Source organism: Psammomys obesus, unplaced genomic scaffold (assembly GCF_907164565.1).
Source record: "Psammomys obesus unplaced genomic scaffold, mPsaObe1.curated_primary_1811, whole genome shotgun sequence".
In the NCBI taxonomy this organism is placed as follows: domain Eukaryota; kingdom Metazoa; phylum Chordata; class Mammalia; order Rodentia; family Muridae; genus Psammomys; species Psammomys obesus.
In genome coordinates this window covers 18,101,080-18,113,926 of record NW_026595981.1, presented here as the reverse complement: position 1 = coordinate 18,113,926, position 12,847 = coordinate 18,101,080, and the positions used below count along the sequence as shown (strand labels likewise).

The window sequence follows — 12,847 nt, the reverse complement described above, 5'->3', positions numbered from 1 at the left end:
GAGAGCTAGGATCGGAGCCTAGTGTGATGGCTAATCTTGTCAACTTAATGGGATTTAAAGTCACCACAGAGACAAACATTTGGCTATGTCAAAGGAAGGGTTCTGGAATGGTTTGATTGAGACGCAAAGAGCCACCCTAAACACCGTAGCATCACTCTACAGGCTGGGGTCCTGGAGAAATAGAAAACATTCATCCCCCTCCGCTCTTCTGACCGAGTTATGTAATAAGCTGCCTTGAGCTCCTGCTGTCCTGATTTATCCCCCACCATGGATGGTACCCTGGAACTGTGAGCCAAATAAAATCTTCCATACTTAGGTTGCTTTTGTCAGGTGTTTTATCACCACAATGAGAAAAGTAACAACACACCATGTCTGCTCCTTTTTATCACAGGAATGCATTGTCACCCATGATAATGGTGGCCTTTACCAACATGGCTTCCGAAACTCTCCCATACTTTAGAGTATTTTTACTTCTTTTAAATATATTATATTTAATATTCGATCAAATATAACATTACCATATTATACTATTTATGATATATGTATATATATATACATATATATTGTATCTTGAAGGAATGATTTTTCCAGTTTTCCCTTTTCTCAGTTATTTCCTCTGTCCCCAATACTGTACTCAGTTGAGTGGACTATCTCTGTAACATCCATCTTGTGCCAGCTGGCTTCTGTGTTTGCTCCTTTCTCCCCGTACCTCCTCAGCTGGCTGGTGAGCTGGCCACTTAGGAGCCTTTTCCATAATAGGGCCATGAAGATATATATTTAGAAGTAGTTTTCAATTCCAAGTCATGAAGATTTGAGCTGCCCTTTCAGAAGTGAGGACTGGTCCCGCCTCTTGCCTGCATTTATTCTTACTCCTATGACTTCACCCGAGTTTAAATGCCATCTGGATGTCGATGTCTTCAACATTTGCAACTCTGGTTCTCTCTCCTGAAATCCAGACTCACATGTCCAACTGCCTACACCACACCTCCTCTTGAATGCCTAATAGACATCCCAAGCACGGCATGCTCAAGATCTGTGATCCCTTTCCCACCCACAAACACGCTTCATCTGAGTCTTCCCCATCTCAAGGGATGGAAATAGCATCTGTCCAGTGGCTTGAACTAAAAATTTCATGGGAATCCTTGGTTCTGTTTTCTCTTACACATTATCAAGAAATCTCCTGCTGCCCCTTTAAATTATATACAATCACTTATTACCACCATCTCCCCATTGACCTGGCCATCATCAGTGCCATTGCAACCACCTTCTGCTTTCACCCCTGCCACCCTGCTGTCTATTTTTAAAGTTTTTAGACTTATTTATTTTATTCTCTCTATATGAATATTTGCCTGCATGTATGTATGGAAATCCATATGCATTATCTGGTACCTGCAAAAAACAAACAAACAAACAAACAAAAACTCAAAAGAGGGCATTGGATTCCCTGGAGCTGGAGTTATAGATGGCTGTGAGCCACCATGTGGATGCTGGGAATTGAATCAGGGTCTTCTGCAAGAGGACCAAGTACTCTTAGCCACTGAACCATCTCTTCAGCCTTTTGTAGTCTATTTTAAAGCAAGTCATCACAGTACACCTTTTATTCTGTGTGTATGGTGTATGTATGTGTGGCGTGTGTGTGTTGTGTATGCAGGTGTGCTTGCCCGTGAGCATGCACGAAGACCAGAGGAGGACACTGAGTGTCTTTGTCTTGCTATACTACTTCTGCTTTATTCCTGAGACAAGGTCCACCACTGAACATGGAGGTAGGCTGGCAGCCAGCAGTCTTCAGTGATTCTCCTGTCTCTGTCCCTCACCGCGATGGGTTATGGGTGCAAATGCAGACATGCCTGGCTGTTTTTGTAGATGCTGAGGACTCAAGTGCTCTTACCCCCTAAACCATCTCCCTGGCCCAGAGCGCTCCTTTTGGCTGAAAATGAGATCAATCTCCTCGAAGGCTTAGATTGGCGTCCACTCTGTGAGGCCTTCTCTGGCCGCTATGTATGCCAATTGTTACACTGTGACAGTGTCCTCTAGAGGAGACTGGTTTCCACAGAAGATCCACAAGAAAAGAAACATGCACGTGTGAGTTAGAGATAGCTTGGAGCAAGATCAGCCTGAGCTGGCCAAGTGTCACTGTGTTAGTTCTGTGGTTAGTTGATAACCCCTTCTAGGTGGAAGCACTTCTAAGAAGCAAGGCGACTGCACATCAACTCAAGCTTCAATTAAGAGAAAAACATGCTGAAAGGTTTTGCCCTATGTCAAAATGTCAGAATTATAATTAGTTTTAAGACCTCAGAGTTTGTCTTTCCTTGCTGCGTAAGAAAGAAGCAGGAGAGAGAGAGAGAGAGGAAATGGCATAAGAACTGTGCCCAAGAAGACCTATGTGTGAATCCATGCCCTTCAGTGGAGAAGAAGAGTTCAGAGAGTTCCTTCTCCCTGACTCCCCATTTTAGTGGGAGAGTTGTGATGTTGAGCATCTTAGTCATGTGGCAGGTGTGGAAAATAAGCTACCAGTGTGAGCATATTTCGAGGTCAAGCCTTATATGGCATCACATGAGGTCATGGCTGATGGCAAAGATACTTGGTGGGGGTGCCTCTGATGCCAGAGAGGCGGCAGCCATGTGGCCCCCTCTGCCCCAGCTGATCTGGGGGCCTCTGCCTGCAGGAGAGACACCCTGGCTAACTTGCACATGAAGCAGTGAGAAGCAAACGCTTACTGCTGAGTGCTTGGTCATTATACAGAAGTCACCTACTACGTGCGAGTCTTTGGTCTCATCTACAAACTGGAGGAGGGAAACACACCGATTTAGAAGGCTTGTGTGAGCACCTACCCAGATAAGGAGCTACAGGTACAGCACTGGTCCTGGAGGGGGGGCAGCGCATAATGCCCATGCCCATCACCTCTAAATCTCTGATGCTCAGCACGCTGCAGAGGAGCTAACTCCAGCTAAGCGGGCAAGGCAAATGGGAACTCTGCAGCGCAATGGGTAGGTTAGAGATCAGGAGGGATGTGTGTGGGTGTTCCTGGGTAGTGCGGTTGAAAATAGTAGCATGTGAGGGTGTGCCAGATAGTTTTATGTCAACTTGACCCAGGCTAGAGTTTTCTGAAAGGAGAGAACCTTGGTTGAGAAATTGCCTCTGTAAGGTCCAGCTAGAGAGGATTTCCTTAATTCCTGGTTGATGTATGAAGGCTTGGCCCACGGTGGGTGGGGTCACCCCTGAGCTGGTGGTCCTGGGTTCTGTGAGAAAGTGAAGCGAGCAAGCCAGTAAAGCAGCACTCCTTCATGGCTTCATGGTTCCTGTCCTGTTTGAGTTCCTATCTTGACTTCCTTCGATAATGAACAGTAATACAGAAGCGTAAGCCAAATAAAGCATTTCCTCCCCAAATTTCCCTGGTCATGGTTTCTCATCACTGCAGTGGTAACCCAAACTAAGACAGAAGGGGAGGGTTTACTTTTCCCTGTCTCAATTAAGAGTGTGGAAGCAGGATGATATTATAGGTGCCCCAAGCAGGCAGCAGCCTCTTCATCTCTATCTGAGTTTGTGGGTTGATGGCAGTATAACCTGCTATCTCTTACAGATGCCTACATTGTGTGCTTGAGGAAGATTCCTGTTTCAGACCCCCTACCTGCCTCAGGGCCAACCTTCCCCTGCTGAAGACTGTAGGAAATTCAACTGGAGGGAAGAGAGCTGTGGTTTCCTGCTGAGCAAATCAATCCCTTTCTGCCAGTGTCCTGGGCATGATGGTGTCTGGGACAATTCCCTGTATCAAGCCATCATTATCCCTGTGGCGAATTTCCTTTCAGGTGTGTGACAAAGGTCACTCTGGGGAACACCTCCCTTGTAGCATCTGCTATCAGAGGACCCATTATCATGCCTCAGCATTTAGAGCAGGATGTCTTGATTAATCTCCCCCTTCCCCCTTATTTTTACTGTGGCCCTGGCAGGTGTGGAGCATGAGGGAGGAGAGAGTACATCTACTTTCTTTTTCTGTGTTACTACTTGAGTGGTGGAAACATAAGCTCCCTACCAAGACATGGAGACTGGGGTCTAGAACACTTTTCCTGAGCCCTCCCATTACTATGCCTGAAGGAGAACTTTCATTCCTCCGGTAACTCTGAGATCAAGTGTTGATGGAAACAGATCTCCCCTTTGAACTCTTCCTAGTCCCTTCAGTGTTCAAGCCAATTTTGTAATGGCTGCTACTCTGCCTGGAAGGCCTTGGATTCCTCCTTTTGGCTTGCCTGTCTTCCTGCCTTCCTCCTCCCTCCTCTCCCTCCTTCCTTCCTTCCTTCCTTCCTTCCTTCCTTCCTTCCTTCCTTCCTTCTTTCCTTCCTTCCTCTATCTTTTCTCCCCTTCTGCTCTTTCCTTCCTCTGATTTTCCTTCTGTGTCAGTAACCACTTCACTTAACATTAATCAAACGGGTACGGGGGGGTGGGTGAGCAAAGGGCCCTTAATGATCCTTTATGCATGTGGAAATCAGACAGATTGTGTGTTGGGGCTTAATGTGCAATTTCATGGCTTTTCACGGTCTCTAAACTGCAAATTCAAGATTATTTGAAAACATTTTATTTAATTTTCATGCTTTTTTAATCAAAAAAGTTAAAAGAATAATAATCTTTTATGGGCAGTTATAAATGTGCTATTTACACACAAGGCAGAAATATCTCCCTTAGCCGAGCAATCTAAGCATGTGCTTAGAGAGAACTCCAGCAGAATGCTGATGAGGAAGGACCAGGCGTGCGGGGAGAGGATTGAAGTCAGTCTTGTAGTGATGTGTGTTGGGGTGGAGTGATCTCAGGTTCTCCAGCATCCCACCCATCATTGCCCCAACCTCTTCATTTAGGAGTAACCTGACGACGGGTGAGCCCCTTGTGGGGAGGGCCAGTGTCTCAAGCATCTTTACATTCCGACAGGAGATGTGAGTTGAAAGAGGCAGCCGGTGACAGGGGGCAGTGCTCTCTGTTCTGTCCTTCCGTGTCACACTGAAGGCAGAAGCAGTAGGTAGGGCTGACTCAGCAGGGAGAGGTGTGAATTAAAATGTCCACATGGTCTTTTTTTCCCTCTGGCAAAAATCATTATCTACCTGTTGTTTGATTCACAAGTCTAGACCTTTAGGATTTTGAAAACCTGGGGTTGAACTTTTTCGCTTTTCGAATGAAGAAGCAGCATTAAAGTGAGGGAGTTCCTCCACAGAGGCCAAAGCCAAGACTTGAATTCTAGTTTCCTTCCCATTCTCCTCATCTCTTGATATGTGCCACTTCACGTGGTTTCCCTAAGTCTTGCTGCTTTTGGGTTTACTGCGGATGTCAGTGGAGCCCTCTCTGCTCTTTCAACTTCACCTGGACATGCTTTCTTCTTTTCTGATTAAGGAGTTTAGGATGAAGTAATCTGAAAGCTTAGGAGACCAGGCAGAACTCTACAGATCCATGGGGCATAGAGAATGAAGGAAAATGCTACCCAGCCTTTTCCTAGAAGAAGATCGGACTTGGTTCAGGTGTGGTTCTGAAAAGGTTCATATTGGGTCCAAAGTACCTGGTGGAATTTTCTTTTTCATCATATAGTTGGCAAAGCCCCAGTCTTGGACAACTGACACAGTAGAGTCAGTCAGCCAGCTTCTACTCCCCCAGCTCATTAACAATCCACAGGATAACGATGACCACATCATCATAATCGTTATTGCCTTAGACAGGCGTGGATGACAAAAACGCTCTGGGGACTTATGCTTAAAATGGGCTGCTTCTTAGCCAGCCCTGACTCCCCAGAGTGACTTTCTACAGAATTAAAGGATCATGAGGCAGAAAGGAACCCACAGAGATCATCAGTTCTGGCTTCTGCCTTCCGACAGGAATAACCTTTGTAGAATAGTTGCCGTAAAGGAAATTGAACCAAACTTACTTTTATATGTTATTCTTGTGATAGTATCTCTATTGAGCATTCGGTTAAGAAATGGGTTTGATGAATCAGAAACCTGTAAAAGAAGAGAAAGTATTAATGGCTGGGTGTTACTCTCCCAGGGCAAACATCATACATTATTTCGTTCCTTCATATTGATGGCTTGCCATGGGTCCAAATCTATAATGGCTGGAAAATCAGAGCTATGAGACACACTCTCTCCTCTGTATGGATACCTCATATTGAGAAGGAAGTGAGGTGGGCTAACATATTGTCCTTAAGTGGATTAAGGAATACTCTGGTATAGCCATTAGTGAGAGACCACCCTCTCTGGGGGAACCGCAGGAGCCACGGTCTGTGTTGGTTTGGAAGAATGAATAGAAGCTGGAGTATTTTAGTTAGAATACAGGAGAGGAGGAAAGGTGAGGGAAAGTATCCATGCTGAGGACCTGTTCATGAGAGGCAGATACTAATACACACATCTAGTGGAGTTGGAGTTGAGGGCATTGGGGCAGGCAGAGTGGGAGGCTAGGCCGTAACAGGGGCTCGAATGTCAAGCTAGCATATATTTAATCTGTGTTCCACAGGAACGGGGACCATCAAAAGGCTTTGAGCAGGGAACATGAAATGAAATGACAGGAAAGGGTTTTTTTTTGTCTAAGAAGAAAGAGTATCTAGAAGAGAGGTACCAGAAGATGGAGGAAAGAGAGGGCCTTGTAACCTCATTGCTCATTACTATATGAAAATATTATAAACCACAACATTCAGTCTTCCACTCTCCAACCCACCCATCCATCCTAAAAATATTGACCAAGTACCTATCATGGGGTAAACATCATGCTAAAGATGAACTCCCATTTTATACTTATGCTTTTAAGTGGCTACTTTCCTTCTTTGGGAGAAAAGGCTAAGTGATAAACAGATTAAGGTCAGAGAATCGCTCTGTATAAGACCACGAGGGAGCCTGGTGTTTCTTAACCACCACCTTTTACCCAGTCTTTTCTCAGTACCGCTGTTCGTCTTAGTCATTTCTCTCCTGCCTTGCTCGGTGAGGCTCTGCAATTTACATCTCAGCTGCTTAATCGGGTGCTGTGACACATCAACATTTTAAATCTGATTTATTCCGAGGGTTGGAAAAAAAAATCACAGCGGTGATCATCACTATTGGATAAGCAACAGGTAACTCAGTTTGGAGAAGGCACAGACTGTTTGTTTTGCTTCCATCTGTCTGTCTTTTTACACGCTTTCCTGGGTGTGCTGTAGTGAGACAAAGAGCCAACTGGTGCTTGGGGAAAGGTGATGCTCAGTGGAGCCAAAAAAAACAACCCACCTTCAGTGGGGAAAAAAATACCAAGCTGAGCACTGCTGCTCCCTGGAAACATTCGTGCCAAATCCAGCTTCTGTTGTGACATACTCTTTAGCATTCAAGGGGTAGCTCAGACCCTCCTGTTTGTACTGATATTTCTGTGACAGCAGGAGGGCCATGAAGGTATCTGGCAGAATAGAAATCTGCTCTTAATTGCTGGGTGCCTGGGCTCCTGGTACCTGACAAGCTGGACCATACTGCTTTGAGACCACCTCCCCTTTGGAGACGATTAAAAAAATTATTGAAATCTTTCCAAAGTGCACACAGATGATTTGTGGGCACAAGTGCGTTGGCCGTGTGGGTGAGAGGATGAAATATGTACTTGATATAAGTGAGTGTAAGTGGGAAGTTAATGGTGTGTGATCCAACAGCAATTATAGCCAAATCTCAGCTCCCCACGGCCATGGGAGGGAGGGGGAAACAAGTCTCTCTTATTTGGTGATTGATTGATTGATGGATGGATGGATTGACTGTGTGTACACACACATATGTGCCTCAAGAAATGTGTAGGACTCAGAGGCCAACTTGGAGTCAGTTTGCTCTTTCTACCCAGGTCCCTAGAATTGCACTCAGCTCATCAGCCTTGTCAACAACTACCCTTACTGTTGAGCTATCTTCTTTTACTACCAAACCCTCATCCACCTTTGGCTCAGCATTCCATCAGGGTGACATTTCCTCAGCTGAACCACTTGTATGTGAGGACTTTAGCTACAGGGAACTGGAAGTGGGAGGCAGGGCCATCCGAAAGAGGGCTGAAGAGCATGAGAGGCTGCACATCCTTAGAGATTAAGGATTCAATTCATCTCATTTCTGGGTACCAATGTCACAGCAGGGGTGGGCCTCTCTCCCATGCTGAATTCAAGTTTTGAGATGACTTAGTGACAAGTCAGAGCTCACTGCAGAGCCAGAAATCTGGGGGTTGATTCTGTGCAAGAAAGAGAGAATGGTATGGCTTGTTTTGAGGCTGAGCCAGAAAGCTTCATGTTTTCTCCGGGAAAGAATGGGAAATTCCCCAGGGGCCAAACTGGCCTGAGGTGGTCCAGGAACTGGCCACTGTCTTTTATTGGCCTAAGGCTTCAGCTAGGTCCTTCTAACAAACTGCGGGAGAGCAACTTGGACCTGCAAGCCTCTTTGTTGGTAAGGATCTCAGTGTAGTGCAGATTTCTGCATGAGCTTGTAAACCACCTGGCAGTTTGCTGTGGAGGAAGTCGGTTGCCAGTCTCCCCATCAGTCACTGTCAGCTGTTACACGTGTGAGCTTCCGGGATGGCGTTCACTGACTTAGACACTTTGAGCAAAGTGAGGCAAAGTCAGGGACTGACACCAAGATGCTCTTCAAGGGACAAGGATTATTGGGAAAGGCAGGGTGTCCTCTGAGTATTACTCATGGAAGGCCTGGCATGGGGAAAACCACAGGAAAAGGTGACTCCTGGTCCCATGACACTCTGTAACATACCCCTAGGCTTCACAGTGATTTTGGACCAGGCTGACTGAACGGATTGTTGGTCTGCATCCTAACTGGGACTGGAGTAAGAATTTGTTCCAGGCTTGAGGATACCGGTGGGATATGGCTGGGCTATGTGGCTGTTGAAGTGCCATTTTCTCTCTTCTCACCTCAGTTCCTTTCCCAGCTCCGTTGAATAGGCACATGATGGGAATTCACTAATGAGACTAAAGCCAGGCAAGACTTGGGGTGTCTTTCCTGGCTGGGCTATTAGGAGCTCCATGAATTTGGCCTGGCACCAGATGAAGGTGAAGAAATTAATAGGAGGTATGGGGTCTGGGAAGATGACCAATACCTGTTGCACAGAGTCTGTTTGGGTGGGGGTGTTGTTGCCTAAGGGGTCCTCAGAGACCCTGTTATTCCAAGGGCTCTGTTGAAACTCCCTGGTGGTGAATGCTAATCTACTGGAACTTTTCATCACATTCCAAGCTCCGGTTGGTCTAATTTTCTCTAATGATTTGTGCACAAACCACTCTAGCAGCCAGCACAGTGTGGCATAGTAGCCTTTGTCACTAACACAGTTTACTTAAAAACAAAACCCCTTTTCCAGTTGGAGAGAAAATCTTATTTTTTTAATCAAAAGTTTGCATATCTGCACCACTTTACATTCCTAAAATATTGAAGGTAATTTAAAAAAAGCAAATCAGAATTTGTTCAATTGGACATTTCACATTGTTCTTGCCTGTTGTATATCTGGGGAGCATGGCTGAAGGTCAAACATGTGGGTCAAGCATGTGGACTTTTGTCGTAATTCTGTCTGTCAGGATTATATGAATCAGTATTCGAGTGGGAAAGGAAGACGAACTTTATAGCTGTTGTGGGAAAGCGCAGGGCCTGCCGGAGAGGGTTGGCTCACACTTCTCTTATTCTCCTGTGCAGTAAGTGGGCAGTCCTTCAGTGCTAGAGGGCTTCAGCACCCAGTCCCTCTCCTTCTGCTTCTGTACCCTTGTTCTGCAGTCATCACTGCGGCTTGAAGTCTGCCCTGCAAATAGCATCTGCTTTCTCTCTAGGACAGAGACTGCTCAAGCCTTCAGGCTCCGGAACTCTGAAACAGAAGCTGTCACTTGTAGAGTCCTGAATCTTTTGTGAATCTCATGGTTATAAAAGCCATAAGACCCAAGGCTTTCTTAGGCATAGACGTTGACTGACATCACTTTTTTTTTTTTTAACTCTTTTTAATTCCAACACACACACACTGTAGACTATTCTGGCTGGCATGGGGCGGGGGCTGGAAGGAAGAATAAAGGAATGCAAGACTTACTTTTATAAATATAGAAACTACCACCAATCCGTTCGGGCTCTTTGCAGCTTCTGTGACATTTGTGTATAGCTCGTGATTATAATGTATGAGTTGTACCTGTCAGGAAGGAAAAAAATCAAGAATAAGAACAATGGTCCAGCATTAAAAGGCAAGAGGTATATCTTAACCTCTGACACACAGGTATTGCCAGTGTACCAAAGGACAATTAAAAGGTTATGCATTAAAAAAAATTCTCTCACATATTATATCCCAACTGCAGTTTCTCCTCCCTTTTCTTTCCCTAGTCTCTCTCTCTTTCTGTCCATCACCTCTCAGATAAGAGCGGGCCTCCCTAGGACATCAACCAAATGTGGCAAAACTCACTACAATAAAACCAGGCACGTGCCATCACATCAAGCCTGGATAAGGCAACCCAGTAGGAGGTATAGGATTCCACAGGTAGGCAAAGAGTCCGAGACAGGCCCCCTCCCACTGTTAGGATTCCCCCAAGAACAGTAAGCTACTCAGCTAGAACATACATTCAGAGGACCTACATCAGACCCCTACAGGCTCCCTGATCTCTGTGAACCCCCATGAGTCCCAGTCAGTTGATTCTGTGGATTGCGGTCTTATGGTATCTTTGGCTCCTCTGGTTCCTCCTATAAGGATATGCTTTTAATCAAGGGAATTTCGGAGGGAGGTGTAAATAGAATCCATGTGTGTAAGCATGCATGCACATGCACAGATATGAACATACCTATACGTATTTGCGAACATGTTCTGGTAACAAGGATGCTTTTAATAAGATTAGTGTTCATCTGGCTCTTCCCTCCCTCTCAGGACTTTTCCCTTAAAGTCTGTGGTAAGGGAACTTCCCTTGTTAGGATATGGATCAGCCCTTCAGGTGTGGACACCCTCTCCCAGCGGCTACCACCGGCAGCGACTAAACCTTCCTGGTAGCCTTGGGTGAGCAGGCTGCTGGTAGATGCTGAGCCAGCCCTGGCTTTGGGAGGAGATTGGCAGTGTGCAGGATGCTTGGCTCTGTGGAAGAGAGAGTGGATGGCGCTGCCTCATGATGAGTCAGGCTGTCCTTCCAGTTCACTTGGTTATGCAAAATACTGTTTCCCCTTTCTCTAACCCGAATCTGTGACTGCCTGTCAGGCTCTGTGGGGAGAGCACTGGGCTGGGGGGCAGCAGGAGGAGTCCTGGATTTGGGTTGTGGTGAAGTGGGTTTCCCTCCATTACTTTATTCTTTCAAACTCGTATTGTGGAACATGGCAAGCATATATGCCTAAACTAATGCATGACAGATTTTCAGCCACATGACCAAGTTGTACACCATTTCACTGAGAACCTAATCCCTCACTGCAAAAAAAATGAGTGTGATTATCCCTTTTAAGATGTGGTTATCCTTATAGCTGTGGCTTTAAAAAATATTTATTACAACATGAAAGTACATTTTTGGTAATAAATTTAAAAATGTAGATGTGACTAACATTTCCCTCATCTCTATCTAATAAGAATCTCTGACATAATAAGAAATTAACAATTCAGTGTAAATCCTTTTTTTGCTTATAAAGCACATAGCTGCATGCATGCAGATAAAATTCAAAGAAACAAAAGAGGGATGTGGACACAGCTCAGTCGGTAGTGCCCTCGTTCGCTCTGGGTTCAAGTTCCAGCACCACATAGACGGAGCTTGCTGGTATATACTTGAAATCTCAGCACTTGGGAGATTTCCAAGAGGACTGAGGGTTCATGTTCAAGGTCATCCTCAGCTACTTAGCAAAATGGGGCCAGCTTGGGCTACACAAGGCATGTCATAGAAACAACAGCAACACCAACAGAAACAATAAAGTGAAACAGTTTATGATTATGTTTCTGGAGCTGATATACCAGTGCCTTTGCGTTCAAGTCAATACATATAAATCCACCCGGGCCCTCTTGGTCTCTTAGGAGGGGTAGCCTCCTCCCTGCATGAATGCTCCACAGCACACTGAGCCTCCCCACTGGCTTTCACGTGTTTGCACTGTTTGCCTCTTACAGCGCTGTCACAGCAAAGGCGTCATAGGTCTCTCTGTAATGGTGTCAGTGCTTTGCACTGGCTGATTTGAGAATATAACAAGGTAGTACCTGGAAAGTGGTTGGTGACTCTGAAAGTACAAGATGACATCCATCACTGCCACTATCCCACTTTGCATTAAAAGGGGGGGGGTGAGGTTTTCAAAGTTAAGAAAGCTATGAGCTCAGCGGAAACTTTCCTTTGACTTTTGCAAAGAGCGAGCCACGTTTATTGTAGCGGGATGCTGGGCATCCAGGTCACCTGGGGCTTTGAAACTCTCCTGGGCCTGCTTGCCCCACTGCGGTTCCGAGAACGTGGGGAAGGAAGCAGGTGCTGTGTTTGTTAAAAGCTCTCCAGCTGGAGGTCCACTGGAGTTGCAAACCAGAGGTCCATCAATGAGCATCACTAACCCAACAGTGCCCAACCAGAAGGTACCGTGAATCTGAACCTCCCGAGTCCACAGAGCATGTCACAGACGGGGCACACACCCACCACGGCTGCTGGTGACATTTCTCATTTAACTTCTTATATATTTTGTCAGGTCGTTATACTACAGCTACTCTACCATCCAAAAGGCAACCTCGGACCAGGGCCGGAGGGCCGTTTGCTTGTGCAGTACTCTATCAGGCCTATGCTCAACATTTTAGCTTACCAAGAAAAAGGCGGGAGTGGAAAGAATAGGGTGTGTGTTGAAGTGGGGCCAACATCTATTAATGTAGCTAACAGAAGGCTCTTTGTGGAGAGGATATTTGAATAGAGAGCTGATGATGGAGGGGAACA

At 45.7% G+C, this 12,847-nt stretch overlaps 1 protein-coding gene across 1 annotated transcript in view; it reads right to left on the bottom strand.

Annotated features, from left to right (window-relative positions):
• Window positions 1–12,847, bottom strand: part of Ca10 (carbonic anhydrase 10) — a 528,017-nt gene that overhangs the window by 14,064 nt on the left and 501,106 nt on the right. The window contains exons 5-6 of the mRNA XM_055620147.1: window positions 10,027–10,122; window positions 5,900–5,972 (exon numbers count right to left, since the gene is read on the bottom strand). Coding sequence (XP_055476122.1) covers window positions 5,900–5,972; window positions 10,027–10,122 — 169 coding nt within the window. The remainder of the gene's footprint in view (window positions 1–5,899; window positions 5,973–10,026; window positions 10,123–12,847) is intronic.